This window comes from Brassica oleracea, chromosome C9 (genome assembly GCF_000695525.1).
Source record: "Brassica oleracea var. oleracea cultivar TO1000 chromosome C9, BOL, whole genome shotgun sequence".
NCBI classification, from domain to species: Eukaryota; Viridiplantae; Streptophyta; class Magnoliopsida; order Brassicales; family Brassicaceae; genus Brassica; species Brassica oleracea.
Window position 1 is genome coordinate 40,089,276 of NC_027756.1, and position 14,383 is coordinate 40,103,658.

The following is a 14,383-nucleotide window of genomic DNA, read 5'->3' on the forward strand; positions in this document are numbered from 1 at the left end:
ACGGTGCACCCTTGGTGTCGATCGACGGTGATGCCAGAATATGGGCCAAACATATTTTATGACCAACTGAAGCATAAAAGCAACCACAAATTACCAGAATACCCTTGGACGACCTAAATGAAGAAATAATTCAGAGTCCTCCTGGAACTCCTTCAGAGTCCTCCTGGAACTCCTTCGGAGTCCTCCTGGAACTCCTTTGGTTTCTTTATTGCTCTTATCTATTCTATTCATCAATTTTTCTATGATTTTCTCTGACAACTTCATGTATGAATAGATCCACCTGTTAGGTTTATTAGGGTTCAGATATTCATGAGGGATTAGCCCAAAATATAGAATTGCTAAGTGTTAGGATATAAATCAATTAAACTATTATTAATGCATGTGTTCTATAGTAGCTAACTAGGACCTCGCCTATAGATATTAGGGCGCAAGCGGAAGCTTGGTTCTTTGTCTGAATTAATTTACATTATGCTAAGATTGCTAGAAACAAGCGGAAGCTGATTTAGGAATCCTAGTGAACTTATCAAACCTGTTTACCTGTTCGCTAAAGCTTGCTAGAAGGATCGTCGATCGACAACTCTGTAGTTTTATCAATCGACGATCTGAAAGGTGTATGGATCGACAGTTGATAGCGTCGATCGACACTTTCTCAAGATCAATATGCGAGAGTTGAGATCTTAGATCTAGTAATAGATAATCTAAACATGCGAGAGTTGATAGATATTGCTTAGTTTGAGTTCTAGAATATCCAACCTTAGTCTCTATACTAGTATAATCCTGACTGACTGAATAGAAACCCTAAGTCTAGCAAACCATCCTTCAATCAAACCTCAATCAATCAGCCGAGCAACTGCCTTGCTCACCATTGCAATTTACATTAAAACTATTAGCCTAACTTAATCATATAACTATTAGATCTATTGTGTGCCCTAGTTCTCTGTGAATTTGATCCCTAAGTACTACAACTCGACCTCTTATTTGAGAGAGTATAAATCACTCATTAGGGTAATTTGAGTGATATCAATACAAGATACCCGAACTGAATCGGGTAATATGATTATTTTGGGTACTATTATCCGAACCCGTTTCAGATACATTTCGGCTATTTTCAATTTCCTTTACATCATAACCGAACCCACCCGGACCCGGGAGGATCCGACTAAACCCGACCCGAAATTTTGTAATATCCGAATGAGGTCTAATTTCTAAACCCGAGAAACTCGATACTCAAATGAACCGATCCGTACCCGAACGGGTACCCGAATGCCCATGTCTAATGAGATGAGTAGCTGTCAAAAGGTCAACGGTTGCCATTTATTCTTTGTTTCTCAAAAAGTCCACGGTTGCCATTTATTCCTTGTTTTGACCTTGAAAAGGTATTCGTATCTTTTATGCATTCAGATCTAAGGTCTTTCATATCGAAGAGGAAAATCTAGCATTTTTTGCCTCGAAATCAGAGTCTTTAAATGGAACCGATGGTGAAAAAGCTGAAACAAAAACTGAGATTTGGATCTTCTAGGAACATGGAAGACAAGTGGTTCTTGGAGAATGGAAGCATCTTGCTAAAAGAACTTATCGCTGATTGCAACGGTAAATCAGTTCCTATACGCAGCTTTTCTTCTTATCAGATCCTTCAAGCCACCAATAACTTCCATTTCAGTTGTCTTATCACCAATGAGAGGAGCCATAATTGGTATAAAGGTATCATCCAAGACAAGTCTTACTTTATCAAAAGATTCCAGGAGTATAAGATTACAGGAGACAGAGTGGGCGAGGTTTACAATGACATTGTCTTGTCTGCTAAGATGAGCAACCATAACAACTTTCTTAGACTATCTGGATGCTGCCTCGAGTTTAGTCTCCCGGTTCTCGTGTTTGAAAATGCAGCACTTGGGGTTCTGAATGAGCGAGGAGGTATTATGGTTGATGGGGAGGAATTTATATTGCCATGTAGTGTAAGGTTGAAGATTGCAAAGGAGATTGCAAATGCTGTGACTTATCTTCACATGGCCTTCCCTAAGATCATCATACATAGAGTTGTTATGCCAAGAAACATCGTCTTGGACAGGAACTTGACCGCCAAGTTTTCCGATCTCTCAATGTCCATAACTCTCCCAGAGGGAAAATCAAGATTAGAAGTTGATTCGGTCATTGGATCACTTGGGTACCTTGATCCATTGTACGCGTACACAAAAGTAGTGACAGAATATACGGATGTGTACAGCTTTGGAGTTTTGTTGATGGTTTTCCTCACTGGCAAACCAGCTCTTGTCTCCACTAGCTCTGGTGGCGACCCCCAAGGTATTATTAGCTATGTGAAAGCTTTATATGAGAAAAGAAAACTCGATGAAGTAATTGATCCAATGATAATGAAAGACATCACAAGTGCTCAAAAATTGACGCTTGAATCGTGTATTGCACTTTCTCTGAGCTGCTGCGAGGAGAGTGATGAAGATAGACCGAGAATGATGCAAGTAGCTAAAGAACTCAAACGGATCCACACATCATTTTAGAGATCCTCTGATCTTTGGACTACAAAACGAAAGTTTGAAAGTCATTTCCGTTTGAAGATAGCATGGAACTCAGATTAATAAAACAAACCTGGTAAAGATTAGTTAGAATAATGTTATTTGTATTTGTATAGGAGTTATTCTTGGGTAGGATGAACCTCTAGGTTCATCAACCAATAAAATTTCATTATTTTAAGTTCGATAAAGAAACAAAATATTGGCAAATTATATTATGTTTAAAAAAAAAAAAAATAGTAGTTACAGAAAAAAGAATTAAAAAAAAAATCTACAAAACACTAAACCCTAAATCCTAATCTATAAACCCTAAACCTTGGGTAAATCCTAAACCCTTGGATAAATCCTAAACACTTGGGTAAACTCTAAACCCTTGGGTAAACCCTAAACCCTTGGATTAATCTTAAACTCTAAATAAAACACTAAACACTAAAATTCTAAACCCTAAATTCAAAACCCTCGAGTGTTTTAGTGTTTAGTGATTTTGATTTAGAGTTTTAAGATTTATCCAAGAGTTTAGGATTTATCCAAGAGTTTAGAATTTATCGTTTAGGGATTAGGATTTAGGGTTTAATGTTTTGGCGACGACGTTAAATTTTTTTTTTTTTGTAATTACTACTATTTTTTATTTATTTCTTTGTATCTTTTAATTTTAAAAAGATAATATAATTTGAAAATATTTTGTTTCTTTTTTTAAAAGATATCGAATATGAAATAACACAATCCTATTGGTTGGTGAACCTGTGAACCTTTAGGTTCACCCTAGGGGGTGAACCCAAGAATAAGTCTTTGTACAAATGGATTCATTTCAACAGCAAACACAAAGCTATTGTAAATTAATGTGTTATATTATTAAATCTGTTGTAAATGAAGTGTTGGGGAAATACTTCTGTTATCATTACTGTCGACCAGAAGGTCCATATATATACAAGGTATTAGACCGTCATAAGGTCATGTTTATCCTAACAAGATAAGGATAAGGATAAACACTATGTTACAGATATACATGGAATATATACTAGATAAACACATAGTCTCTGGTTGTCTTTATCATGTCCCGGATTGGGCCTGCAGTACGGGCTGGTCCATGGTCGATCATCGTTTGGTTTATAACATTGTTTTTTTTTCTTTGAACACACAGGATAAATTTTTGTTATTTTCTTCTTTTGTAATATACAAAGAAAAACAACAGAATTGACAACGATAGCTAGATTTCAAAATAAATACACAGCCTTACCTCTTCACACTCTCTCTACTTTCATTTTCAGCAAACCCTTCTGTGAGTTGTTGTCTTCTTCTATCAACTCTTTTTGCACGTAAAAATTACAAATGATTTGGTTTTGTTGTTAAACAAGTGTCCATTGTTTAAGTCTTGCATGTTATATATCCAAGTGTCGATTGCCTAGAGTCAAGTGCTGTTACAGTTATTGTTTGTATGTGTTCGATAGGGATTACTATATATGTCGGGATCTAAATAGTTTATTTCCCAAGGTTAAGTGTCATGCTTTTTGCTTGATAGCACACCAAGTACATAGAGATGTAAGAATGAGGTATATATTAAGCTATTCATTGATTGTGCACCATATACAGAACCACAGCTGTCAATGCAGTCTGATGTTGCATATCACGTCTTCTATCTTCTTCATCTAAGTTTCTTAAATTTCAAAATTAAAATCTTAAAAAAGTACTCACTTTTTTCTTGTAATTAGTGTAATTAGTATAATTATTCTTGAGTTTAAGCAGGAAAAAAACGCTTAGAACGTGCAAAGTGCATCCACCTTTTTTTCTTAAGAAGAAGACCGAGTCGCAGTTATTCTTATAATTCAATCATCTTCTCATCACCAATTCAATTCTTCTATTGGCTCCTCTTCAGTTTCTTCTCCATACGCCAATTAAAGAGTAAGGACTTTCTTTCTATACAATTATCTAAAGTTCCCAACCTACCGTCCTCATCATTATCTTCCTCTGGCTTATTTGATAGGATACATAGTAAGAACCAGAGATGGACTTTGTGCAGAGAAAAGTGAACAATTTAGGAAGTAAAGTTGCTACTTTCCCTTATATTGAAACTATTGGAAGAGCTCTCTTTTCCTCTTCCTTCTTCTTCTCTGCTTGGCATGAGTAAGACTCATCAACTACATCCTCTGTTTTCCTCTTACCCTTTTTAGATTTAATATCCTCATCATAACAATCTTAATTAGAATTTAAATAGAGATTGATCAGGTTGATTTCTAGATTCCTAGAAACATTGGAAGATGGTGTGAAATTTAATTTTGGTAAGGTATATCTTAGGTTTTGTAGTAGATGGGTATGTGTCCATATATTGACCGCAATTCATGTCTGATGTGAGACCTCTAACGGTATCAGATACTCCTCTCAATTTATGATTGGACTCAACTAGAGCTTTTTTTTATCTTTGTTATATTTAGTTACATGGAGCTCAGCTCCAATTGGGAAGGAGCACAGGATTACTCGAGACCGAAGTTCGGATATTCAGGAGACCAGATTAAGCATCTTATGGCTATTAGTATCATAGTGAAGACGCTTGGTGGACTTGTCTTCATCTATGGCAGCTTCTTTGGAGCTTTCCTCTTGGTACTTACTCTCAGTTTGCTCTTATTATATTCTAGAACCAATTCTAATTAGAACGAGATAACAACTTCATAAGTATATATATATCTTCGAATGTAATGTAGTTCCTTATAATTTGAGCTTCATCTTATAGTTATAGATCTCTTGGTTTCATGCCAAACCAATCTGTTTCCTTGTTGTTATATAGCTTCTACACCAATTCATTGTTACAATGATCCATCACGATTTCTATAGTAATCGTGTCGACATTGAACAATTTGGACTCCTTTATCTCAAATTGAAAAGGGTAAGTAACAACATGTATCTCTCTTTTTCAGCCACTTTGGTTTCTTTTAAATCTCACTTCTGTTTTTTTCTAATCCTGTCGGTTTGTTTGTTAAGATCTTGAATGAAACTGTGTCTTACGACACCGTAAACAATTTCTACAAGTCAAACTTTGACGAGCAGCATGTTGAGAATGTCATATCAAAATTCCGTGAGGTGTGTTCTTGCGGCCTATATATGTGTAATAAGTTTTACATAACGAAATGTTTCTGCTGACTGAGTATAATATGTTTTGTGTAGCTTACGGATCAGGCAGCTACAAACTCTTCGTTGTTTGGACATGCCGAGTTTGTTCAGCATCTCTTAAGCTTCATCAAAGGATTGGCCGTAGTAGGGGCATTGCTCTTTTTCTTGACAATGAAACACAAACTCAACAAAGCGAAAAAAGAATCCAAAGTAAAAACTGACTAAAACTAAGCCCACTTTCTTTTGTTTTCGAAACACAAGCCCACTTTCTATATATTTCTTTTCTTTAAAGATTTCATTTGATTCCCTTTGTCTTTATGTCTTAGATTTAGATCTAAACATGGAATCATTTTTTTACTTCAATCGTGACTAACGATGCTTTAATATTTAGGCAGAAGCATAGCAGTGAATATTCTAGTATACATTGCAATCCAGGAAAAAAGAATGAGGGTTAATCAATCTAAATATTTAAATTACACGAAAAAGACAAGTCTCTTCTCCTTTTGCAAATTGACGCTATTTGAAACAGTTATCTACTCTATTAAAATAGAGTCTTATTTTATATCTACTTATAAAAAGTTGTCATTTATAATTTTGGACTTATTCATATCTCATTAAAACAAAATATAATAACCCATATAATTCAGATGAACTGAATATAACAATCCCAACAATTCCGATGGAAATTTTTGGTATATACCAAAAATTTCAACTATTTAATGTCATTAATCACTATGAAAACTTACAAAATTATTATATATCACCAACTCAACTTATCAGACTAACAAAGCAAAATTTCATATAATGATATAGCTAAACCGATTCAAACTATTGGCCCAACAATCCCATATGGGTATGGCAATGGTTGATATGCAAATTCAGGAAAAGTTTTAAACAATTTTAAAATCAGTTTCAGATTAAGAACAGGTTCAAAACAAGTTCAGGTTCGAGATTTTAAAGAGTTTATGGTTTCTGGTTTTATTTTATTTGCAGAGACATGTTGCTAAATACAGCTACATGGCTGCGGATGGGGGTATTTAATATTTTATGGGTTTTAGATGAGTTTTCGATGATACCTGAAAACTTTTGATGGGTTGATCGGTCTATCAGTTAGAGATCTTCCTGGTTAGCTGATGGATTGCCCGGAATTATTGTTTTTGGTTTTTAGGGTTAGGGTTTATGAGAGCAACGTCGTGCTGATAACGTGTTGTAAATGAAGTGTTGGGGAAATACTTCTGTTATCATTACTGTCGACCAGAAGGTCCTTATATATACAAGGTATTAGACCGTCATAAGGTCATGTTTATCCTAACAAGATAAGGATAAGGATAAACACTATGTTACAGATATACATTGAATATATACTAGATAAACACATAGTCTCTGGTTGTCTTTATCATGTCCCGGATTGGGCCTGCAGTACGGGCTGGTCCATGGTCGATCATGGTTTATAACAAAATCTATAAATAAAATAATGATATTGAAGCGGTGTTACAAAGTAAATAAAGGTTATTACAACCTTAAAAATTATGAATTATTTGAAATGTGTACAAGTTGTACCCCTGTTAAAGAATCACCCAAGATCAGAGGTGACAAAAAGAACATGTATGATCAGATCAGGAAAAAAAACGATAAATTAGTTTCTCGGACTTGGAAGACCCATGCAAAATAGTCTAGGAGAGACGCGAATCTTTGGACTAGGCCTTGGCGAAGGTATTGGACCAAATAATCCCATCTTTCCGTTGACCACACGAGGAGAAAGGTTGACTTGTTCAAGCGCTCGGATCTGCAAATCCATAGGGTAGTCCCGCACACACCCGATCCTAGGTCCATTTCCGGTACTCCACTTGCACATAAAACGTTTTTGTTCTCCGGAATCCTCTACCGGCGGTTCAACCGGAATAACCGTGGTTTCATCTGTACCTTCGGATTTCAGCGGTTTAATGCTTCCCTCATTAGAGACAATACACTTATCATCGTCAATCGGATTCAACTGAACAAACAAAATTTAATCATCATTAATATGTACTTAAGCTAAATTCAACGAAACCTATATCCTTTAATTTGTATAATCACCTTAACGTTGGTAAGATCCACATTGTTTTCTTTTAAGAACCCGATAAATTCTTGAAAATTCTCTTCCGTCGGGCGATAATGACCACTGTATGACCACACAGCTTCTACAACTCCGCCGTGTGAAACAATTCTACCGGCAGCAGTAATGGCAGCACCGGAGAGAAAACTCGAATGGTGAAACCGACCTTTTTCCTTCTGACCAATGTATAGTTTTCTTGTCGTGCTTAACACGAAGATCCACTTTGTTCCTTCGATGGTCTCAACGAGTTTTTTGTTTTGTCGGTTGACTAGTTTCCCTCCTTCCACTACAACTTCGTATGCTGGTCTCTCTTTCTGTTAATATAACCAAACCGAGCCATAAATTAAATTTGGGTATTGTTATTTGATAACCAGAATTAACCGAATTACTATGAATACATACCGGACCAAGGTAAGTGATGCATTGTCGTTGAAGAAGCGTTCTTGGACATTTGGTGAGGTTCACTTGCCTGCCCTCTCCAATGTCTAACCTTTGGTATCATTCAAAATGTTTGCCATCGAATCAGCTAAACTAATTGCGAAAAAAATTGAAATATTTTTTACCAAGTTTGTGTGAAATTTACCAGAAGAAAAATGGCTGACTACTCTCGCTTACTGACCAAACATCGTAGTATAAGTGTAAGTTATGTCCATACCGATGACGTGGATCAATCTATATAAAAATGTGAAAATAAACAAAACATTACTATATATCAAAGTATAATATCCATATACTAAAGTAAACTAAATAAATCATAAACTTACAGCTTCTAACCAATGTCGCAAAGCTAGCTTCTGCGCTTTATCATCTTTCAGCAAGCCTTTCCCTACCTACAAAACATACAATAAAAAAATATGATAAGGTATGATATTAACTATGTAAGAAAAAAAACTATGTAATAAATTATAAAAATGTTCGTTTTTGTGTCCAATTTCGTAGTAACTTTACCTTTGCTGCTTTTGTTCCAGCTCTTGCCCACCTGGACACAGCCGTTTGATTGGTTCGGTTCGGTTCTGACGCTGCCAATTTCAATTCTTTCCACCTAAAACAAACATAATTTCATATCACATATCCTGTTTTTGTAAATTTAACTTTGTAAAAATTATAAGTTGACGTACGTCACGTACCATAGTTCTTCAACAACTACTGCACAGTCAGCGAGATTTCGACGCGTTCGGTAACTCTTGTAAACCTTTTGTAACGTAACAGCGGCAGCATCAAGCTCCGTTGATGGTCTCGGAGACCAAAACGGGGGAGGTTGTGGTAAACTTAACGCCGTTAAACTCCCTGAGATTCCCATTTTGTCCCTGCTCCTACGGTTTGAAGACGAGCATGCTTCTTCTTCCTTGTGCTCTACCTGGACGAGACTTATGAACGAGAGACTCCTCTCAAGAAGAACCATGTTATCTGGTTTAGGACCCTTCAAGTTTACACTTTTTCTCGTTTTGACCCCTAAGTTTTCATCTTTGTATTTGTTCCCCTTCTCGACCAAATCTTTGAACGATAAAGTCTTCTCCAGATACATTTTTACTGGGCTTTTCAGAAGTCTCGGTGTTTCGCACTCTTGTGAATCTTTCTTGAAACTGTTGCCTCTTTGTAAGCTCCCAAAAGATAAAGCCATGAAAGCTACCTGTAAGAACTAAAAGTAGGCCGGGTTGAACAAAAAAAAAGAACTAAAATTAGTGATTCAGACAAGAGACGAGAAAGGAAACTAGTTTCAGTTGAAATCCGAAGATTGAGGAAGATACATACACTGTTACGATGTAAAGATGTTTGTCGAACGCTGTATCTTTTTCTGGCGGCAAAAAGAGAGACCAATTAAATACAAAAGAAGAACTCTGTTTCTGTTAATGTCTCTTCTTTGTCCATATATCTTCTACATATATATAAGGTTATTATATATTAACTGATAAATAAATATGACGTAATTATTAGATTTTCTTCAGAAAAGTTTGTGACTGAACCTTTAGGATACGCAGTGAAGATTTTTCTGAGTCTTTATTCAAAGTTTTAACATTTTCCTCTGATTTATAAAACATATACTAGCGTGTGGGACATCTTTGAATACGTCCGCGTATCGGTTAGATAATCGTACTCACGACTTATCTTCTACATTTTTATAACACTACTAGAAGTATACATATATTATTGTATAACATAACTGAACCAACATTTGAGTGTGTTATATACGTACGGCGTGTAACATGTGTGGATCATCTTTGCATACGTCGTCAAATTATTGTATAATCTTACAACCTATATACATTATTTTGAGAAAAGGGTTTATATATTTTTGTTGACATAGTTAGAAGTATACTTTTTTTTTTTTTGGAACACATATAGTTAGAAGTATACATTCTCTATATATTACATACTAACTTACAATTCAATGTGATATACGCACGGCGTTACGTATGAATCGTGGCATCTTTGAATATGTCCTCGTTCTTGGTTATACAATGTTTTCGTCTTTCCAGTTTATGTGCATTTCAGAATTTTATGTCCCGATCATGATAACTATCCACTAGTTTTTTTTTTTTTCAGTCAACGTACTGTTCTACTTCTGTTTATGCTAATCAGTATATTTTATTTTTTAACCTAGGCACTGTGGACTTATGAAAATGCTCAACTAATTCCCAATAAAATACAAATGGACCATTTATTTGAATATTTAAATGAGCCGTAAACAATGGCCTTAATTTTATATTCGTGTATCCACACAATACAATATAGTGAAGTGCTTTTATCAACCCAAAGATACCTGTTATTAGACAATCATTACGTGGTTATAAATATTTGTGTGCATTTTACCTATCTTACGAAAATTCACGCTTAAATGTATCATTTGAGCCGTCCTATAAAATCCACGTTTGACGGTAGTTTTTGCGAGTGGTGGAACCATTCTATAGTTAAGGGGGTCATATGACCCATATCAAATCTACAAAATCTTAGCTATAGGCCTAATATTATACTAATTGTTGTGGTCTATCGGTAAACATCTTTTTTTTATGATCCCCATGAGTTCAACAATGTAATTTTTTCTTGTAACTTATCTTAATACTGTGTTAAGAATACACATGTAGACATAATCGTGAAATAAAATAATCATGTTGAACTCTTCTCGTGTGAGCTACTGAGCTGGTATCTTACTAGCGACATGATACAAAATAGTGCTCTATACAGATGTATATAACAACACCATTTTTGTTTCATATAATATCGTGAAACCATTAGATCATGACGTTGTAACTAGTAAACGAAACCGTGTAATTAAGGAAGTTCCTGTCCTCGTCGTAGCCTCGTGGGACTAATTTTCTCGTTCTTTTGGTTACAGAATTCCACACTAGTCAAAATCAATTCTATAACATTCGAGTTTGGTGAGAAAACGCGATGTGGGACACTAAGCATGTTGCTGCATATTAAAACTTTAAATAATACTATATGATTGCGAATTTACGATTACGATAGTGCAAAGCCAATCTAATAAGTGAAAATACATTCTTTAATTGATCTCAGTTGTCCAGCCAATTAATAACACTACTGTGTTAGTAAAATAAATATGAGTATAATTTATGACGGTCAAAGAAAGCAACCATAAATGAATGTGATAAAGACAACAAGAGAGGACCAAAACCTGTTCGGTGTGGAAAGGTGTAAAATGTAGAGTCAACCAATTTGGGTCAAGTCCCTTTTTTTTTTTTTTTTTTTTTCCGTCAATAGTTAATTTTAATATTTTATGAGCCAAGTCCAGCATTACAAAAAGGCCCAAGGCCCACCAAACGAAACCCTAGAGAAAAACTAAAAGCGGCGCCTCCGTTCGCTCACGGCGTCCCCCCGCTTCCAGCCATCACCGGTGATCAACCCAACGATCCACCGGATAAACCGTCACTCACTGACTTCACAACCTTTTCGCCGCAAACGCTTCCAACCGCAAGTTCCCATTAGTGGAGAGAGTCAATCGGTAACCCAAGATCTCATCCGCCTCCTTTCGTCTCCTTTCGTCACCGGAACTGGGAAGAAAGCTTCGCCGGCACAACCAACCCTTCAACATCAGATAGCTTCGATCGTCTTCCGACGAGAACTCTTCCAACTAGACCAAACCGAAACCGCAAAAACCAAAGATAAAAAAAAAACCCTAACAAACGTAGGGACTAAACGCCGGCGGCACAAGGCAAAGAACGCCTTTACCCCCCGGAAACTGAAGCCGGCGAAAGCGGAGCTAACGAAGCCTCCGCCTCCCGGAAACTGAAGCCGGCGAAAGCGGAGCTAACGAAGCCTCCGCCTCCCAGAAACTAGACCGGCGGCGATGGATCTGTAGAAACATCCACCTCCCGAAAAACCCTAATCTGACAAACCGACATCACCCCACCTCACCCTTCACCCGGTCGCGTCGTTACTCCAGCCACTGCGCCACCGCATGTGTCTGTTCACTCCCCGAGTTGACAACTCCGGATGGAGACTGGACAGAGCTCCGACAAAACGAACAGAGAGAGGAGGTGAAGAAGAAGCCGGGGAACGTTTCTAACCAACAGAAAATGGGCTCCGGCGACGGCACGAACGCTCACGCGCCGGCCGTACGCCGGACCCAAAACCAGATCTGATTTTCTCTCTCTTTTCTCTCTCTACAAATACGCACTTACGGTCAAGTCCCTTTACATTTGGGGATTTCCAAAAGGAGCTTCTTATTGTTTATACTTTATAGTCAACTACGCAGCGTACGTGTTCATTAGTTCAGACTTCAAGATATTTGGTTTATTAATGCAAACAAAATCGCAGCCTTAAACTAACCAAAATTGCAGCCTCAATCTTTATCGTATCAATACTATCAAATGTTTTTAGTTACAAAACAGTATCTTAAAACTATATGTGCAAATATTGTATATTTTAACCGACAAACCAATTTCTCAATTTTGAATAGAATATGCTAGTTTTGAATAACAATACTCCCTCTGTTTCAAAATACATGAAGTTTTAGGTTGGGCACAACTATTATAAACGTAAGAATTGACTTCATCATGTGCACTGGGAGGTAGCCCTTGGACGGATCCGGATCTGGATCCGTGGATTTAATATCCGGATCCGAATTCGTGGTTTCCGAATATCCGACCTAAAAATTAAGATATTCGGATCCGGATTCGGTTTGCACGGATCCAAGATTTTACTATCCAGATTCGGATCCGGGCACCCCGAATATCCTATTTCCGGAACGGATCCGGAGCGGATTTCGGATCGAATCCGGATCTCGGATAATAAGTCTCAGGCCTACTGGGAGGCGTAATAAAAGGGTTTTAACTTTATGCTTATTTACCAAGTAAAACACCACCCAAGCAACGGACATTGGTCAACAAGTAAGACCGTAATTACGTGTATTTTAATCTGAACTAGATCTCGATCCGCGCAACCGCGCGGGTTTTTGTTTTTATTTATTTTTATATAAATATTTTGTTTTCAATTCTAAATTGGTATATATTATAATATATATGTGTCTATCAATTTTTAAAACATAATAAGTTTACGTATTTTTTTCATTGAATAGATTGTTTCAAATTTTCACATGGATTTGTATCTTCTTCTATATATATATATTCGAATTATTATTTCATTATTAAAATCGTAACTATATATATAAAGATTAATAAAATATTGTTTTATTGTCATATTCAAAAATATTGTAACATTTCACAAATTTAGAAAGTTTTTTAAAAATTAAACTTTTTGTTTCATAGATTTATATTATCGAGTAAATAATTAAACATTTAGTTTTTGTTTAATTTTTAAAGTAAACTATATAGTTTAAAATTTGTTTTCATTGGTTTAAGGTAGTAAAGATTAATCATTGTTAGATAATATGATTTTTGTTATTTAAAAAAAAATCTTTATAATTTTAAAAGTTAACATCGACAAATATTTAAATATTTAACATATTGAGGTATACTATTAAAACATTAAATTATATCTATTTAATTTATACTATCTATAAATCCAATGGATCATCTATTGTTTAAATCCAATTATTGATAGTCCAATAAAAATTTCTGGTAGGCCCAAAATTTAAATGATAAAATTAAAAATTAAATGTAATATGATTTTTTAGGAGTATGTCCATTAAAACTGTTTTTTAATAAATCACACGTAAATCAAGGTTATAACTTCTGTTTTAATATATAAGATATTCTTTTTACTTTTTTTTTCTGTTGTTCAGACAAAAAGGTCTCGCATGGGTGAGAAATAAAAATACAGTACTTATTAGCGTTAAGTTCAAAATGTTACAAGTGTAAAACTTTAGCTAATTAAAAGTTCAAGAAAAGCAAGCCACTGTTGTGAGAGATAATAATTTATTGTATATGTATGTTAGAAAGTGATAAAGAGAAAGAGAGGAAGAGTTTGGTAGTAAGAGGAGAAGAAGAGTTGATCTTATTCAAATTATTTAAATAACCAAGTACAACCTCTCTATTTATAGATGTCTATATCGGTAACATTTAAAGATAAAGACAAGGACAAAGTGACATATGTACTGATGATAAAGCAGAAACAATGAGAGGATGCTTAGTGTCCTTATACGTGGATGATCACATTTGTAACACTCCCCCTTGATCATCCATCTTGTGTTACGTAGTGCCTCATTAAAAACCTAGTCATGGAAAAACCCGTTGGGACAAAA

At 35.6% G+C, this 14,383-nt stretch overlaps 3 protein-coding genes across 3 annotated transcripts; 2 read left to right on the plus strand and 1 right to left on the minus strand.

The window, feature by feature from the left end:
* Positions 1–1,466: 1,466 nt before the first annotated feature.
* LOC106313469 (non-functional pseudokinase ZED1-like) lies at positions 1,467–2,513 on the plus strand. The gene has a single exon (XM_013751274.1). It carries the CDS (start codon positions 1,467–1,469, stop codon positions 2,511–2,513), a length of 1,047 nt encoding a protein of 348 aa, XP_013606728.1.
* A 1,804-nt stretch (positions 2,514–4,317) lies between these two features.
* On the plus strand, positions 4,318–5,986 carry LOC106313471. The gene is made up of 6 exons (XM_013751275.1): positions 4,318–4,424; positions 4,507–4,646; positions 4,955–5,120; positions 5,305–5,403; positions 5,499–5,597; positions 5,682–5,986. The coding sequence occupies exons 2-6, from the start codon at positions 4,528–4,530 to the stop codon at positions 5,850–5,852; spliced, it is 654 nt and encodes a 217-aa protein (XP_013606729.1). The 5' UTR covers positions 4,318–4,424; positions 4,507–4,527; the 3' UTR covers positions 5,853–5,986.
* A 1,132-nt stretch (positions 5,987–7,118) lies between these two features.
* Positions 7,119–9,557, minus strand: LOC106313468. Its single transcript, XM_013751273.1, has 8 exons — positions 9,475–9,557; positions 8,850–9,361; positions 8,671–8,764; positions 8,487–8,552; positions 8,306–8,394; positions 8,125–8,212; positions 7,704–8,036; positions 7,119–7,620 (listed from the first exon to the last, which is right to left on the minus strand). The coding sequence occupies exons 2-8, from the start codon at positions 9,341–9,343 to the stop codon at positions 7,264–7,266; spliced, it is 1,521 nt and encodes a 506-aa protein (XP_013606727.1). The 5' UTR covers positions 9,344–9,361; positions 9,475–9,557; the 3' UTR covers positions 7,119–7,263.
* Between the last annotated feature and the right edge of the window lie 4,826 nt (positions 9,558–14,383).

Excerpts from the sequence above, each read along its gene's own strand:
- LOC106313468 (XM_013751273.1), bottom strand. The coding sequence starts at position 9,343 with ATGGCTTTATCTTTTGGGAGCTTACAAAGAGGCAACAGTTTCAAGAAA. Across the intron at positions 8,213-8,305 it reads AGTCAGCCATTTTTCTTCTG|GTTAGACATTGGAGAGGGCA; the intron begins GTAAATTTCACA and ends ATGATACCAAAG. Across the intron at positions 7,621-7,703 it reads TGGATCTTACCAACGTTAAG|TTGAATCCGATTGACGATGA; the intron begins GTGATTATACAA and ends TTGTTTGTTCAG.
- LOC106313471 (XM_013751275.1), top strand. The coding sequence starts at position 4,528 with ATGGACTTTGTGCAGAGAAAAGTGAACAATTTAGGAAGTAAAGTTGCT. Across the intron at positions 5,121-5,304 it reads TCTTTGGAGCTTTCCTCTTG|CTTCTACACCAATTCATTGT; the intron begins GTACTTACTCTC and ends GTTGTTATATAG. Across the intron at positions 5,404-5,498 it reads TTTATCTCAAATTGAAAAGG|ATCTTGAATGAAACTGTGTC; the intron begins GTAAGTAACAAC and ends TTGTTTGTTAAG.
- LOC106313469 (XM_013751274.1), top strand. The coding sequence starts at position 1,467 with ATGGAACCGATGGTGAAAAAGCTGAAACAAAAACTGAGATTTGGATCT.